Raw genomic sequence first — 16,397 nt, 5'->3', positions numbered from 1 at the left:
CAGTCTCACAATGAGACAATTGTCTACGATATAATTAATAGTCGAATAAGTGTTTCACTGGGATCTAAAGCAGGTGCGCTGTTTAATGCTTCGAGTTGGTCATTACTGTCTCTGTAACACTTGTCCTCAGTAACAGAGTGATACAGCGAATATTTATTTCATTATTGTGTAATAAAACAGTAGTTTAGCTCATATTATATAAGTTTATTTTATCATCGTTTATTTATTATTATTATTTATTTTATGGCCTTCATTGGACCACTGTAGTCAAAAATACAAAGATGTAGTTACACAGAGAAACAATTTGGCTCAACAATAACTTAATATGATATTTAGGTAATATAATTACTACAGTCTATTCTTATATGAAAGGTGTTTTGCTCTTCTGTCTGCCCAATATTTCTTCATTCTTTCAGATATCTTCTTTCTTTCTTCATCTGAGACCACTCTTCCTGTACTCCTTCTATTGATTTTCATTTGTAGTCTGGTTTGCGGGTCTTGCAGTATTCTGGTTTTCTCTGTCTTGTTTTTTAGGTCATCTACTGTAATTTGGAGTTCTTTTATATCTTCCTTAATTCCTGTGATCCATTTAATGTCACTCTTGCTATTCCACAATTTTTGTATTATTTTTTTTTACTAATTCTGTGTTCTGGAGTTGTAATCAGATGTCCAAAGAATGAGATGCGTTTCTTCCTGATCGTGCTCATGACTGGTTCAATTTTCTTATATACTGTTTCATTTGATGCTATTCTCCAATGTCCATTTATTTTTTACTGTTTCTTCTCTAAACTTCAATTTTGATTTGGTGTTGGTTAGAGTGAGTTGTATTATTTTAATTAGTTTTGGATGGAGTCCTAGATTTCTTAAAATTTTTAATACTGAAGGTCTGTGGAGACAGTCATATGCCTTCTTAAAATCTACAAATGTTATTGCCAGAGGTTTGTTCCGTTTCTTGTTGTTGTTGTGGTCTTCAGTCCTGAGACTGGTTTGATGCAGCTCTCCATGTTACTCTATCCTGTGCAAGCTTCTTCATCTCCCAGTACCTACTGCAGCCTACATCCTTCTGAATCTGCTTAGTGTATTCTTCTCTTGGTCTCCCTCTACGGTTTTTACCCCCCACACTGCCCTCCAATGCTAAATTTGTGATCCCTCGATGCCTCAGAACATGTCCTACCAACCAGTCCCTTCTTCTTGTCAAGTTGTGCCACAAACTCCTCTTCTCCCCAATTCTATTCAATGCCTCCTCATTAATTATGTGAACTACCCACCTTATCTTCAGCATTCTTCTGTAGCACCACATTTCGAAAGCTTCTATTCTCTTCTTGTCTAAACTATTTATCGTCCATGTTTCACTTCCATACATGGCAACACTCCATACAAATACTTTGAGAAACCACTTCCTGACACTTAAATCATTACTCGATGTTAACAAATTTCTCTTCTTCAGAAAAGCTTTCCTTGCCATTGCCAGTCTAAATTTCTTGTAGTATGCCATAATCAATTTTAAATTAATTATCTGCTCTGCACAGTTTCTCCATAGTCTGAAACCTCCCTGATATTCCCCTAACTCCTGTTCTAATTGCTCCTTGATTCTTTCATATAGGATCTTGGATAGAATTTTGTATGTGCAATCTAGGAGAGAGATTCCTCTGTAGTTGTCTGGGTTGCTCTTATCTCCCTTTTTGTGTAGTGGGTGGATGGATAATAGCTGTGGTCCAATGTTCGGGGAATCGTTCTGTTACCCAAATTTTTGTTAGAACCATGTGTAAGGAGCTCTTGACTGTGTCACTTGCATATTTCCACATTTCAACAAAAACCTGATCTTCTCCACATGCCTTATAATTTTTTTGTTCTTTAAGAATTTTTTCTACTTCTTGGAAAGTTGGAGGGTCTAGTTTGTTAGGTTTGGTTTTTATTGGGGTATTTATGTTGATTTGTAAGGGTTCTTTGGGTTCCTCGCAGTTCAGAAGTTTGTTAAATGCTTTTGCCATGATTTCTGCATTTTCCTTGTTACTGTGTGTCATTCTTCCATCTTAATCTTTCAGTATTAGTGTAGGGGCCTCATATTGTTGTAGTTGTTTCCCAAAGATTTTATAGTAGTTCCTGTATTTGGTTTTATGATAATTACCTTCTATAGAGTTTATAATATCTTTATGGAATCCTCTCTTGATTCTTCTAATATTTTGTGTGAATTTTTTTCTTTCATTTTTTAGGTTGATGGCATTTTCTTCAGTTTCATGTGTTTGAAACTTTAACCATGCTTGGTGTCTATCTTCATGGAATTTGTCACATTCTGGTGTCCACCATGCACGTTTCCTTCATGGGTTCAAGGGAGCTAGATTCTCTGCTTCTTTTTTAAGATTAGGCAAACCTACGTTTCTAGCATTTGTAGACTTAGAGAAAGCTTTTGACAACGTTAACTGGAATACTCTCTTTCAAATTCTAAAGGTGGCAGGGGTAAAATACAGGGAGCGAAAGGCTATTTACAATTTGTACAGAAACCAGATGGCAGTTATAAGAGTCGAGGGACATGAAAGGGAAGCAGCGGTTGGGAAGGGAGTAAGACAGGGTTGTAGCCTCTCCCCGATGTTATTCAATCTGTATATTGAGCAAGCAGTAAAGGAAACAAAAGAAAAATTCGGAGTAGGTATTAAAATTCATGGAGAAGAAGTAAAAACTTTGAGGTTCGCCGATGACATTGTAATTCTGTCAGAGACAGCAAAGGACTTGGAAGAGCAGTTGAACGGAATGGACAGTGTCTTGAAAGGAGGATATAAGATGAACATCAACAAAAGCAAAACGAGGATAATGGAATGTAGTCGAATTAAATCGGGTGATGCTGAGGGGATTATATTAGGAAATGAGACACTTAAAGTAGTAAAGGAGTTTTGCTATTTAGGGAGTAAAATAACTGATGATGGTCGAAGTAGAGAGGATATAAAATGTAGACTGGCAATGGCAAGGACATCGTTTCTGAAGAAGAGAAATTTGTTAACATCGAGTATAGATTTAAGGGTCAGGAAGTCGTTTCTGAAAGTATTTGTATGGAGTGTAGCCATGTATGGAAGTGAAACATGGACGATAACCAGTTTGGACAAGAAGAGAATAGAAGCTTTCGAAATGTGGTGCTACAGAAGAATGCTGAAGATAAGGTGGGTAGATCACATAACTAATGAGGAGGTATTGAATAGGATTGGGGAGAAGAGAAGTTTGTGGCACAACTTGACTAGAAGAAGGGATCGGTTGGTAGGACATGTTTTGAGGCATCAAGGGATCACAAATTTAGCATTGGAGGGCAGCGTGGAGGGTAAAAATCGTAGAGGGAGACCAAGAGATCAATACACTAAGCAGATTCAGAAGGATGTAGGTTGCAGTAGGTACTGGGAGATGAAGAAGCTTACACAGGATAGAGTAGCATGGAGAGCTGCATCAAACCAGTCTCAGGACTGAAGACCACAACAACAACAACAGGCACTAGTTGTTCTAGATCATCTTTTAATTTGATTGTTTGTGTTATTTGTTGGTATTTATTATTTTTAATTAGCTGATGTGGGTCAAACCTCCTTTTTATTTTATTAGTTTTTCAGGTCCTCTTCTTTAACGGGGTGAATTTGATTTTAATTTTAACTATATAATGGTCTGAGTGTGTGTCTACTCCTCTCAGTACTTTAACGTTGTGGATCTCCTTATGAAAATTTTTGTCCATACAGTCTGGATGTTTTAAGTTTACTTGGCTTCCTCTTAAAGTATGTTGATTTAGATATAATGTTGTGTTCTCTGCAGAGTTCTACAAGTCTTTGACCATTTTTGTTCGTAAATTTATGTGGACTCCATTTTCCAATTATATCTTTATATTTCCTTTCTTTTCCCAACTGAGCATTGAAATCTCCCAATAAGATTTTTACATTCTTTTTATTTACTCTGTCCACAGTTTGTTCTAGAAGGTCCCAAAATTTATCTACCTCTTCCTTTGTTTTTGTTAGACAATTTTTTTCATTTGTTGGGTATGAGCATTTATTGTTGTATAGGTTTTATTCATTGTTTTAAAGCTGAGAGTCGCAATTCTTGGTGATACTGCTTGGAAATCCGTTACTGAATCTATTATTTTTATGTTTACTAAAAACCCTGTTCCTAACTGGGGACATCGTTTCATTGCCCTTGGTCCTGGTTACCCATTATAAATTCTGTATCCTTGTGATTCGAATGGGTCCTCTGTGGTGTTTCTCATTTCTTGGATCCCTGTTATTAAAATTTTTTGTTTATTTAGTTCATCTGTGAGCTCCTTGAGTTTTCCGGTCTGAAGTAGTAAGTTTATGTTGTGTTTTGCTATATAATTTATTTGCTCATGTTTCATCTTCTTTTTGTGTTTTAGTGTGCATTTTGATGGTTGCAAACGCTCGGATTCGTTGCTGTCTTCTAGTTGACTACCCACCGAATCCGATGTAGCCTTTTCCTGCCTTTCTGAGCAGGGCGGTGGAATTTTTTTTTCCTAAAAGACCTTTCCATTTTTGACTTTCAAAGGTTGTCAACCTTAGTTGGAGCAAGCTCCGATTTACAACTGCGGTTGTTAACCGCAGAGGGTGTGTTTGGTCCACAAGAGCTATTTTATTTCACTCAAGTCCGCCGGTAGACCGGTGAGAACTTCCCTATCAGCCACCTGGGACACTCCACGTAGGAGTATCACCTCTCTTCCTACTATGACAGCATAGTAGGTTCGTGGTTATCATTGTTTAATTAAGTGAAGATTAAACTGTGATATTGATCATACACGTTTACCTTGGTAATGTAAAGACAAAATATTCTTTACATATGTACGAAGGACACTGCACACACGCTCGTGTTTTGAAAAATGGTGCGCCTGCTCGGGGGCGAATATATTCCCCTCGATGCTATTGAAGCTATTAGATATTAACATCTTTCTCAACTCTGTCATAAAAATGCCAAGTGTGTCTATGTTCTTTATTTTTGCAAGCAAGATTATTTTACATTTACTTAGCAAACATTTCTGATACAGATTATTATTTCGTATTTATCTGCCCAGATAGCTCTGCATGTCGAAGTGCTACTGCCGACACGGGGAGCTGTGCTGTCCCTGGGAATTCGCCGGCGGATTAACAGTGAGTGGCAGTCTGCCAACAAGCCTGGGGTGGGTTTTAGGAAGTTTCCCACATCTCACTAGGTCAATTTTGTGCTGGCACCCAAGTGCCACCTCAGTTCCAGAATTCACTAACATTTAGAAAACTTTTGCTCACTTTCGTATGAAAGTGAGACTGTTGGGATACCCTCATTCCGTCTTTGGGGGGGAGGAGGCAGAGTGTAATAGGGTGGCGACAGGAACGGCATCTGCCCGTCGCTTAAATTTACCGTGCCAGGTCTGTACGTAACTGTGGCTGACCCTTCGTTGATGCGGGACACAGGCACGAGCAAAGGAAGGAGGTTATTTTACATTTCTTTAGTAAACAATTCTCATACAGGGCGGTGCTGTATACATAACTGTGAAAATCATTCCTTCTTATTGTTTCATTACTGTGAATTTCGCTGGATAGCTCAAAGTCCATATGTGATTTAAGGTAGCACACGCATTCATATACTCGCAGTCCTGGGAGAGTGATATTTTCAAACTCTTTACAAAATGTCCCTACAGGACTCCCTTTTGTGAACCCCTCTCATTCTTGTTATTTTTTAAATTTTAAATGATTGTTTAGCAGAAGTTGAATCTCCTCAGAGCATTACATTGTACAGTTTTAGGCTGTTCACATTATCATTTCCAGCCACTCTGTCATTTAGTTTTCAGCATGGTATGGCAGCAAATGTAATTCACACGTCGCTATTGCAAGTGATGGTTACAAGTTGGTAGATTTGCCAATTCCTATTCACAGCCTTTCACTGCTTTTATAGTAGGCTCATGCAATAATTAAATTCAATGCTGCCTCTTTAATCTATTTCTTGACTTTTCAGGTATTGAGGTCTGCTGCCATGGAAAGCAGAGGAACGGTTTCTGTCAAATGTGAACCAATAGATGAGATACTTACGGTACCACGGGCTGTGGTGAGTAGCTTTCACAGTTTAGTAGTAATAATAATAATAATAATAATAATAATAATAATAGACAATTTAAGAAAATTCTTTCTAGAATGAGCAGAAACTAGCAAAATACACAAAGCAATCACTCGTATAAATACATCGGCTACACCACTGCAATTTCATAACCACTTCTACAACCCTTTAGATCACATAACATCAACAAATACGAAGAAAGTAAATTGGAAGGGGAAGGCACTACATGGCAAGCACCCGTATCATCTAACACAGCCACACATCGATCAAGACACATCCAACACATGGCTTAGAAAAGGCAATATATACAGTGAGACGGAAGGATTCATGATTGCAATACAGGATCAAACAATAAACACCAGATATTACAGTAAGCATATTATTAAAGATCCCAATACCACAACAGATAAATGCAGACTTTGCAAACAACAAATAGAAACAGTAGATCACATCACAAGCGGATGTACAATACTAGCAAATACAGAATACCCCAGAAGACATGACACTGTAGCAAAAATAATACATCAACAGCTTGCCTTACACCATAAACTAATAAAACAACACGTTCCCACATACAAGTATGCACCACAAAATGTACTGGAGAATGATGAATACAAATTATACTGGAACAGAACCATTATAACAGATAAAACAACACCACATTACAAACCTGACATCATACTCACCAATAAAAAGAAGAAATTAACACAACTAATCGAAATATCCATACCCAATAGAACAAATATACAGAAGAAAACAGGAGAAAAAATTGGAAAATACATCCAACTGACTGAGGAAGTCAAGGACATGTGGCATCAGGATAAAGTTGACATTATACCAATTATACTATCAACTACAGGAGTCATACCACACAATATCCACCAGTACATCAACGCAATAGAGCTACATCGAAACGTATATATACAACTACAGAAATCCGTAATTATTTATACATGTTCAATTAGCCGAAAGTTTCTAAATGCAATGTAACATATACCGTACAGTTAAAAGGAAGTCACGCTTGATCAAGGTCCGCGTCACTTTCCATTTTTAACCAGACATAACATCTGAGAAAGGAAAGTAATAATAATAATAATAATAATAATAATAATAATAAATCGTCATCACCTGTGCTTTTTTATCGTTTTGTAAAATAGCGTGAGCAAGACACTTCCAAAGGCATAACCAACATACAGAAAGAAGGTAAATATAAAGAGAAAACAGGTTTTTGTCTTAACTGTAGAGCTCGTCTCAAAAATCTTGCGACAGACTTTGAAGTGTTGCAGAAAGTGCCTTGAGGAACAAATCGAGGATAGGAATCCGCGTCTGTAAATGTCACCCAATGATGCCACAGAGCGTAAAACTTGCAGGTGCAGGTGCCTGTCGCTGGGCCTCCCCGTCAGCAGCAAGCGTTACTTCGCACACTGTCAGGCCGTAGGCAGAAAGTCTCACAGTGTTGTTTGTTATTCAGTGATTGTGACCGAATGCCACGATCGCCAGTGGAGAAGATAAGGCTAGGTGCTGCGTAGAAAGGTCTTCTCTCCTATGTATGTGACGGTGATGGTTTTAGACACAGACAGTTTAGTTTCCTCCTGGAACCATCTAAAATCTCTAATGTTTTTCGGTAAACAGGAGAAAAATAAACAACACGTGTAAATCTGTGTCCGGAATCGTCCGCCGAGACAACGGAGCGTCACATTCGTAGGAGACTGAGGTCTGTCTACACAGCAGCTATCTTCGTCTTCCTCAGTGGAAATCGTGGCGGTCAGTTGTGATCAGTACCGTATTTACTCGGATCTAAGCTGCACATGAAAAATGAGACTCGAAATCAAGGGAAAAAAAAAATATCCCGAATCTAAGCCGCACCCGAAATTTGAGACTCGAAATTCGAGGGGAGAGAAAAGTTTTAGGCTGCATCTCCAAATCGAAACAAAGTTGGTCCATTGTAATATGAGAGACAATTTCGGTCGAATGAATGACGATACAGCTACAGTAGTTTAGTTCGAGTTGTAAGCTTAGCAGTTAAGCTTTACCAGGTAGCCATTGCTATGCATCAGGAGCTCCGTCCGTATTTATATGGGTACCCTTCCGTTTTCACGTGCTTCGTCTGGTTTGAATCGATTGCTTATTTTTCTTTGATCTGATAAGTGCCGTTCTCATTGCTATAGGTGTTTACGTCACTTTAAGCTGAAAATGCATTACTGTACTGTGTCATGCATTGTTTGTCGCATTCTGATGAGTGTTTTACAACCTGTTGCCGTTCGCGACATGGCTTGCTTTTGTGTGTGCTACCCCCGCTTAAAAGAAAGAAAGAAAAACAGAGAGAGAGAGAGAGAGAGAGAGAGAGAGAGAGAGAGGGAGGAATCGTCTCATTAGCAGAAATTAGTCATCTTAGATTTAAAAATCTAGTCAATTGCTGTGCTTCATTTCTGACTGTATCACTATTCGGCATAAGAATAATACGAATATAAGCATGGCATGATATGTATATTCTTCCGCGTTTGCTGTTGTCTCACTCGAGGTTCGTAGTTTATTAGGCAGACAGGATTTAAATGAGATAGCAGCAAACATGAAACAATACATGGCATAATGTTTATTTTCGTATTATTCTTATGGTGAAGAGAAAAAGCATGTGATTCACAGTTCATAAAAGTTCCTGTTAGCAACCATCTCTTCTCACAGTTAGGTTAAAATTCAGAACGTAGAGTTGGCCATTTTGACAAGTAGTTGGCCATATTGACAAACATCCCAAACAGTCTTTCCAGTCGAATTTTCGTAGTACATTGAAACGCTGCTACATTTGAAAATGAACAATACGGAATTTGTATTTACTTTGTTGGATAATGTATGACAATGCAGTGGTCGAATCTCTGGGCGGAGAAAAAAGCTCATCTTCCACCTTTTCTTTTAATTTATTTACTGACGCAGAGGATTTGATGCCAGTATTTATCTGTGTGCCTACAAAGCATGCCTGTGAAGCGCTACATATATTCGACGGCAGAAGTTAGTTGTGGCGGCACCCACCAACATTTTTCAGAACTTCCGCTTGATTTGCACTCGATTCTAAGCCGCAGGCGGTTGTTTGGATTACAAAAACCGGAAAAAAGTGCGGCTTAGATTCGAGTAAATACGGTATGCGACACGTGCCACCTACGGTCTGACGAGGTGCAAAGTCACGCTTACTGCCAAAGGGACGGCCTGGCAGGTCAATTTTTTTTCCTTAAGCCACAATCTACAATGCCTAGAAGTTTGTTGTAACATTTTCGGACACTTTGAATACTCCTAAGTGAGAAAACGTGCAAACTATCGCACGCACTCCCACTCTGAATACAGACATTTACTGTCACCCGTCTGTTAGGAAGGACATGCAGAGATCGTCAAGATCAGTTCAGAAATGTATACAGAAAACAACGTGATCAGAGATTCAGCTAAAAGGTATGTAATATCTCCCACCCCTTTGCATATTTTGTGGTTTATGTGGAATATATCTACATAATATGCAGCAGAATACTTGTTAGATGTTTGTCTGTTTTATGGTAAGTTTCCTGAATTTACCGTGCAGGTTTACAACTGTATCTACTCTCGGCAATCTACCGTATGGTGCGTGGCAGAGGGTACTTTGTGTACGTGTTTCACTTTTCCTGTCCCAGTCGCATATGGTTTGCAAAAAGAATGATTACTGTTGGCTCGAGCTTCAGAGCTCTCTTATATAACTTTGTGGTCCTTTTGTGAGATATACACAGGAGGAAGCAATACATTGGTTGACTCTTCTAGGAATGTAAGCTCTCAGAACTTTAACAGTAGACAATAATGTGCTGCAGATCGTCTCTCTCACAGTAAATGGAACGTGTACCGAAACGTGCTGTTCTTCCGTAGATGTTCTGTGTTTCCCCTATCGGTCCTATCTGGTACTGGATCCCAGCCTAACGAGCAATATTCACGTATTGGTCGGATGAGTGTTTTGTAAGCTGCTTCCTTTGTTAACGGACTACGTTTCCCGAAGAGTGTTCCAAAGAATCTGTTTTGCTTCTGCCTTACCAGTGATTAACACAGGGTCAGTATTGCATATCAGTAATGAAAGGGTACAAATAGGAGCCGGTGAAATTAACAGCACTTGGAACAGGACTGTGTGTATTACATTTGCTGACATACTGCGCTGAAAACATAAATGAGGAAGGTTGGCTTGCTACACCGGTGTGAATAGCCTTAAACTCTGTGGTGTAGTGTTCCGGGGTGATACAAGTTCTGCTTAACATCTGTCGTCAAAAAACCGTGCGATCAGTAAAATTTAAAATTCTCGTGCTTTCACAATTGTATACATATGAAGGTGTATGTTACGTGAAATCACACAGCGAATTGTGAGTGTTAGACAGGCAAGTTCACAGCTATGAAAGTAGCAGAAAGAACAATTTTCTTAGAGAAGTACACAGCACAGCTCCGTAACTGAAATGACTGCTAAATGAATGTGAAATTCTGCAGGAGTAATGAATACAAAACATTAGGTATATTTGAGAAATAGTTGTGAAAGATGCTAATACACCTGTCTAAAGTTGCACGAGTAGGAAATGTCATGAATATTTTGTTCATTACAATTTAAACTTTTCGAGGAAGAGAAGAAATTTTTTTTCATCTTCAATGCTGAGTAATGAATACAAAACATTAGGTATATTTGAGAAATAGTTGTGAAAGATGCTAATACACCTGTCTAAAGTTGCATGAGTAGGAAATGTCATCAATATTTTGTTCATTACAATTTAAACTTTTCGAGGAAGAGAAGAAATTTTTTTTCATCTTCAATGCTACAGAAGAATGCCGAAAATTAAACAGGAGGATCAGATAACCGAAGAGACAATATTAAATTGAATTGGTGAACAGGTCAGTTTACGGCACAACTCAATTGGTAGAAGGGATCGGTCGATAGGGTGCATCCCGAGGCGTAAAGAAATCGTCAACTTCGTGATGGAGGGAAGCCTGGTAGGTAAAAGTTGTCGAGGAAGTCCTAAGGCTGACTACAGCCAGCAGCTTCAAGTGGACGGAGGCTGCAGTAGCTGTGCAGAGATGATGAGGTTCGCACGGGATAGAACAATGTTGAGAACTGCAGGATGGTGGTGGTGATAGCGAGAACAAAATGGAATATTTTGTTTATTACTGTATTTACAGCTACTAATTGGATTTTTGTAAGCTTGTCTGATTTGTTTCTTCATTTTCTTCATGTTAGTGCTCATTATTCCATTAGGTATTTCAATTTAAGCCTTTGGCTGTAACACTCTCAATTCACAAACAAAACATGCTGCACCGATTAACTGTCATCATTTATTAGCTATCTGCCACGTTTTGAGTGTTCTCTGTCCTCACCATCGGGTGTACTGTTTTGTTAACAGTAAAACCTCGATTAACCGCCACTTTCAAGAGCGGAGGGCACTCGGAACACTAAAAAGGGCAGATATTTGGAGAATAATTAGAAATCGTTTACAGAGCACTAAACTATCTAATCCATCAAAATTAAATAAAAAATACATTTTTAATAAAGAGAAAGGAAAACAGAAAACACCACACACTGAAAATATGCTTCAAAAAGTGTAAAATGCCTTTTTGTTCAAATTTCTTAAACCTTGGCTCCGAAGCTGCATCACACCACTTCCTTATTCGCTTTACTTGTAATTCAGCTGTTGTTCCAAATACACTACAGTTTGCAGAAATTGCAACACTGAGAAGGAAACACACGAATTCAATTAATTTAATACCACAGGTTAAGTACCTTTTCAAATCTGTAAATGTCCTTTTAGTCCTACTATTCAGCATGTCGTGTAGCCACCGTGCACTGCAATTAGAGCTGCTATACGCGTCGGCATCCCAGACGTGTTCGATGGACGACACGTCTGGCAAACGTGCAGGCCAGGGAAGCAACAGTACCCGCCGTTCTTCAAAGAAACGCTATGCATTCCTCGCAGTATGTGGCCGGGCATTGTCCTGGTAAAATGTGGGCTGTGGAGATGTCCTAACCGGGCCGAGTACCTCGGGCTCCACGACCTCCGTTAGGTACCGGCTGCTGTTCAAATTTCACGCAATGCGTACGAGGTGAGATCGGTTGTTGTAAGTGATGGCGCCCCAAACCGTCACACCTGGTGTCTGTCCGCTATGCCGCTCCACAGTGCAGCCCTCCAGGTTGCGCTCGCCACGGTACCTCCGGACACGTATGCGGCCATCGCTGTAGGACACGTCGTAGCAGGACTCGTCTGAAAAGATCACACATTGCCTTTCAGCACCCCAGTGACTGTGTTCGTGTACCCACTGCAGACGGAGGAGCTTGTGGTTTCTGGGCAATGGAAGCTGACATAATGGGATGCGTGCAACCAGTCCGACCTGCAGCAGACAGTGACGAACTGTCAATGCAGACGAGTTCACACCTGTCGCAGTGTTCCAACGGTGAGCCTACGCTGTGGATGACACTGTACGGTCCGTAATGGTTGTGCGGACAAGGTGACGGTCGTCCCGTGCTGTGGTCACGTTCCGTGGTCCAGTTCCCGCTCGTCGCTGCGTACGACCTTCGTCTATCCTCTGCTTTCACACACGCACCACTGTCGTAGCAGCGTGCCCTGTGTGACCTGAAATATCGCAGTACGACAGCCCCGTTTCCTGGAGACCGATCGTTCTGCCCAGTTCAAACTCGCTCACGTGCCGATACTGCTACCTTTGACGTCGACGGTGCGTACTGGCACTCACTGTTTTGTTTCCATCTCGAGTGTCAGCTCTGTACGGACTACATTAGGCACAACACTGACCCTGTCGCACTGACACGAGAGGGCTCTGCTCGGCCTACGTGTACCCCATCTCGCTGCAAAATGTATCGCGTGTTGCTTGCACTTCTTTCGCCACTTCCACCACGTGTGTGGCTATTCGGGTAATTCTTTCTCGATGTTGCACTTTTCACGAACGGCAGTGTATTTGAGGGCAGTCTCGGACACATCCTTTGCTGCAGAATGGCTGATCTCTTCGTCTTCTTCCTTTTCTTCAACAGCCGACTCCTTGTGCACGACACTGTACTGTTGCAAAACGAGATCAGTCGTCTGACCGTCTTCGAGTTCTCCATTGCAAACGTGAGCAGTGTCAACTTTTGCTAGCTGTTCGTCTACATCAGCAGGTTGGGTATGATACTGAAAAGATTGCAAATCAGAGACTGAATTTGCAGTTGCTGGAATATGCTGCTCTTGGTGTAGGCTAGGACAGGCCTTCTTCCATGATTTTTGTAGAGTGGTTTTCTTAAGTTATTCTCAAGCTTGAGCAAGTGTGTAGATTTATCTTTCACATTGAGGCTTTCCATTGCTTCAAAAAGTTCACAACCATCTTCTCATGTCTCTTAACAGAGGACTGACATATTTCCTCCTATAATGCCGTGTTAGCAGCTCGATAACACCCTGGTCCGTAGCACGGATTATTGAACTCGCATGGGAGGCAGGAGGCATCGAAAACATAGATTTTATGTCACCTTGTTAAAGTTCAGGCTCCGAGAAGGGGCTCGGCACTCTGTCTAGTAATACAGTTGCAGTAGTTGATAGGTTCGTTTTTATTTCGTGTCTTTTTTAATAGTTGGAACAGATGCGTCAAAAGCTACTGTTAACAAATTACCATTTATTCGAGCACTTTTTTGAGCTTTGCAATGAAGAGGAAGTGCTGACATATTTTTGTTTCTGAGGGCTCTTTGTCTCTCAGATACGCCGATTACAAACAACGGAAAGTAATGGCTACCACTTGGGTTGCTGCACGTTGCCACGGTCAGCCTTTGAGTTGCAACTTTCGAGCCTGTTACTGCTCCTTTCTTAGAGGCACGAGTTTCTTGAGGGAGCCTTTTATACTTTGGTGCTGTCTCGTCAGTCTAGTATAATTCATCAGGTACCAATTTATGTCATGAGACCATTTTTTTTTGTCAAATTTTTCAACAAATTCCCTACATGTATCATCAGGATGTATACGACACAGGAGAACCGGGAAACACCCTGGGAATTTTTTAGAATTCCAGGAATTTTTCATTATTTTTGTTTTCAGTTACACTTTCGTAATTTTGACTGGTAAGAACCGATACTCTGACAAAGGATACTACTGTATCCCGCTACTGCAGAATAATACTGCAGCAATAAAACGTGAACGAGAGAAAAAACGAAAATAAAACTTAAATTACAAAGGAAATGCGCCATATACAACAACAAAACCCAGTGCTCATACAAGCATCTGCCACCAGAAAAATGTGTCAAAGGAAGACTATGCAATGCTTCGTAACAACAAACTGGCTCCGAAGAGCGTGATCTCACAACTGTTTACATTAGATTCGTTTTAGCAGTTACGAGCGGGATTGTGCGCGTGCGCAATTGAGTAGTGCATTCTCCCACTTCTGGCTACAGAAATGTGGCTGTTGGCTGTGTAAGCAGTCTCAGCAAGCAGCTAGGTGCTACTGGGGAAAATTTTACTGGTGCGCCCAAGCTGCCAGACTCGTGCATGCGCAGCTGGCCCAGATATTGGGGGAGCATGGGGTGGGGGGGGGGGGGGGGGGCAATTCATATTCTTTGAGAGGAAAAAACCTTGTTTCACAAAGCGCCCAGCATCCAGCGCACGTTGGTCTATCGATTATTCGTATGACTTTGAAAAGCATCCTTGTCCGTTTTTGGACATTTTCGAACACATTCTAAGTTGATTTCTGAATTATTTGTGAATGCGTGCATAGTGTACATGATGCCTGTCAGGGGAATTCTCATTGCATCTGGAAATAAACTTTCATGCAGACAAAAGGGGCTATACGAGCTGAGCGGAGTAAAGCCGAACGGATGAACGCCAACTGCTGTCTGATTGTGGTCGATTGGGTTTGCGAATGATTACTAGCGAAATCCATAGACTCAGACTAACAGAGTCAGACTAAACGACTAACAGGAATAATAGGTAAGAAAGATTACCTATCTTCTCGGTGTATCCAAGAAAAGGAAATTTTGACAGAAAAGTTTTGGCCAGATTGATATACTAGTAAGGGCGAGTTGTACAGTCCCTGGCTAGCAGCCACTGTAAGTTCTATTCGGGAAGCAGCGCAAAAACGCGTTGTACAAACATGTAACAAAGCCTAACCGGAGAATAATTGCGAGATAATTAAACTGGTGATTATGGCAGAGTTAATTAAGTTAACTGGCAAATAAGCTTTGACATTGGCAGGAATAGTTACAGAACTAGTGACGACAAGATTGTTTGTTAGAACGAGGAAGGAGAAGAAACGGGGACATCACACACATTATGGAAGAATATGACGATTCCAAATTTGCATAAAAATTTCATACTACTACTTTTCGATCTCGTGCTTGAGAAACTTGAGCATATGAATGAAGTTGTGAAACTATTTCCTAACATAAAGCTTTTTGCTTCTAGTAGGCCTAATAGGCATTTGATATTGCTACTTTGTGAATTACATTCTGTTATGTTATAAAAATGACCTTGTCTTACATTTCCTCGAATACACGTTTTATGCATCAGACTCTTCAGAAAGATGTGCACTACAAAATGAACATATTTTTGAAAATTAAATTTAAAAAAAAATTTATGACGTCTTATCTCAAACGCTCCAGGGACAGGGCGGGGTGGGGTGGGGTTGGGGGGGGGGGGAGGAGGAGCGGGTGCCACTATCTAGTATTGCCCCGGTTCTGAAATATCGTAGATCCGGGGCTGATGTGCAGAGCAGTCTGAGTTATAGTGGAGAAGTGATTAGTCTCCACGTGACCTGTGTTTACATTTAGTGATTTTGCTGTTTCCTCTTCGTTTACTGCTCTCACGTCACATGAAAACAAAACGGATTTCTATGGCCAGGAGATATCAAGCAAATTAAAATACATTCACATAATTATGGAAGGCAAAAATATGTTATTAGCTTCAGATTTTATTTTATTTCCACTTTTATGACGGTCAAGCATTAATCACGTTGCGGAGCAATGAAGTTATTTTTGTTGGTTTGCTAAAGAAATTTCCTTTTATTAATTTTTTCTGCTGAGGCAGTCAATATATTTGAAACAAAGTGTCTAATTCCACACTATTGGCTAGTTTCAACTGTTTGCTGCATTTCAAGTGCACATTTTCATCTTCTAGCACGTATGGCATTATGCGACAATAAAGAACCAAACATGATATAACACATTACTGGTACTCCAAGAAAATTTGCATCCCGAAAACCACATTGAAAAGCTTGATATCAGGTCGAGGCCTACTTCATTGGGAATTTGGACATACGAATGTGCACTTTAAATGTGCACATATTAGTACGGTCATGAAATTCCGATGCTCTTGGAGTATCCTCTGATGCCTTTTTTCTTTTA

General features: G+C 40.2%; 1 protein-coding gene across 1 annotated transcript in view; it reads left to right on the top strand.

Annotated features, from left to right (window-relative positions):
- LOC126213359 (uncharacterized) overlaps window positions 1-16,397 on the top strand; it is a 189,382-nt gene that overhangs the window by 957 nt on the left and 172,028 nt on the right. The window contains exon 3 of the mRNA XM_049941063.1: window positions 5,959-6,048. Within this exon, the coding sequence (XP_049797020.1) occupies window positions 5,959-6,048 (90 nt within the window). The remainder of the gene's footprint in view (window positions 1-5,958; window positions 6,049-16,397) is intronic.

The sequence above is a fragment of the Schistocerca nitens genome, chromosome 11 (genome assembly GCF_023898315.1).
Source record: "Schistocerca nitens isolate TAMUIC-IGC-003100 chromosome 11, iqSchNite1.1, whole genome shotgun sequence".
NCBI classification, from domain to species: domain Eukaryota; kingdom Metazoa; phylum Arthropoda; class Insecta; order Orthoptera; family Acrididae; genus Schistocerca; species Schistocerca nitens.
The sequence above is the reverse complement of the archived record's forward strand: the minus strand, read 5'-3'. Positions and strand labels throughout refer to the sequence as shown.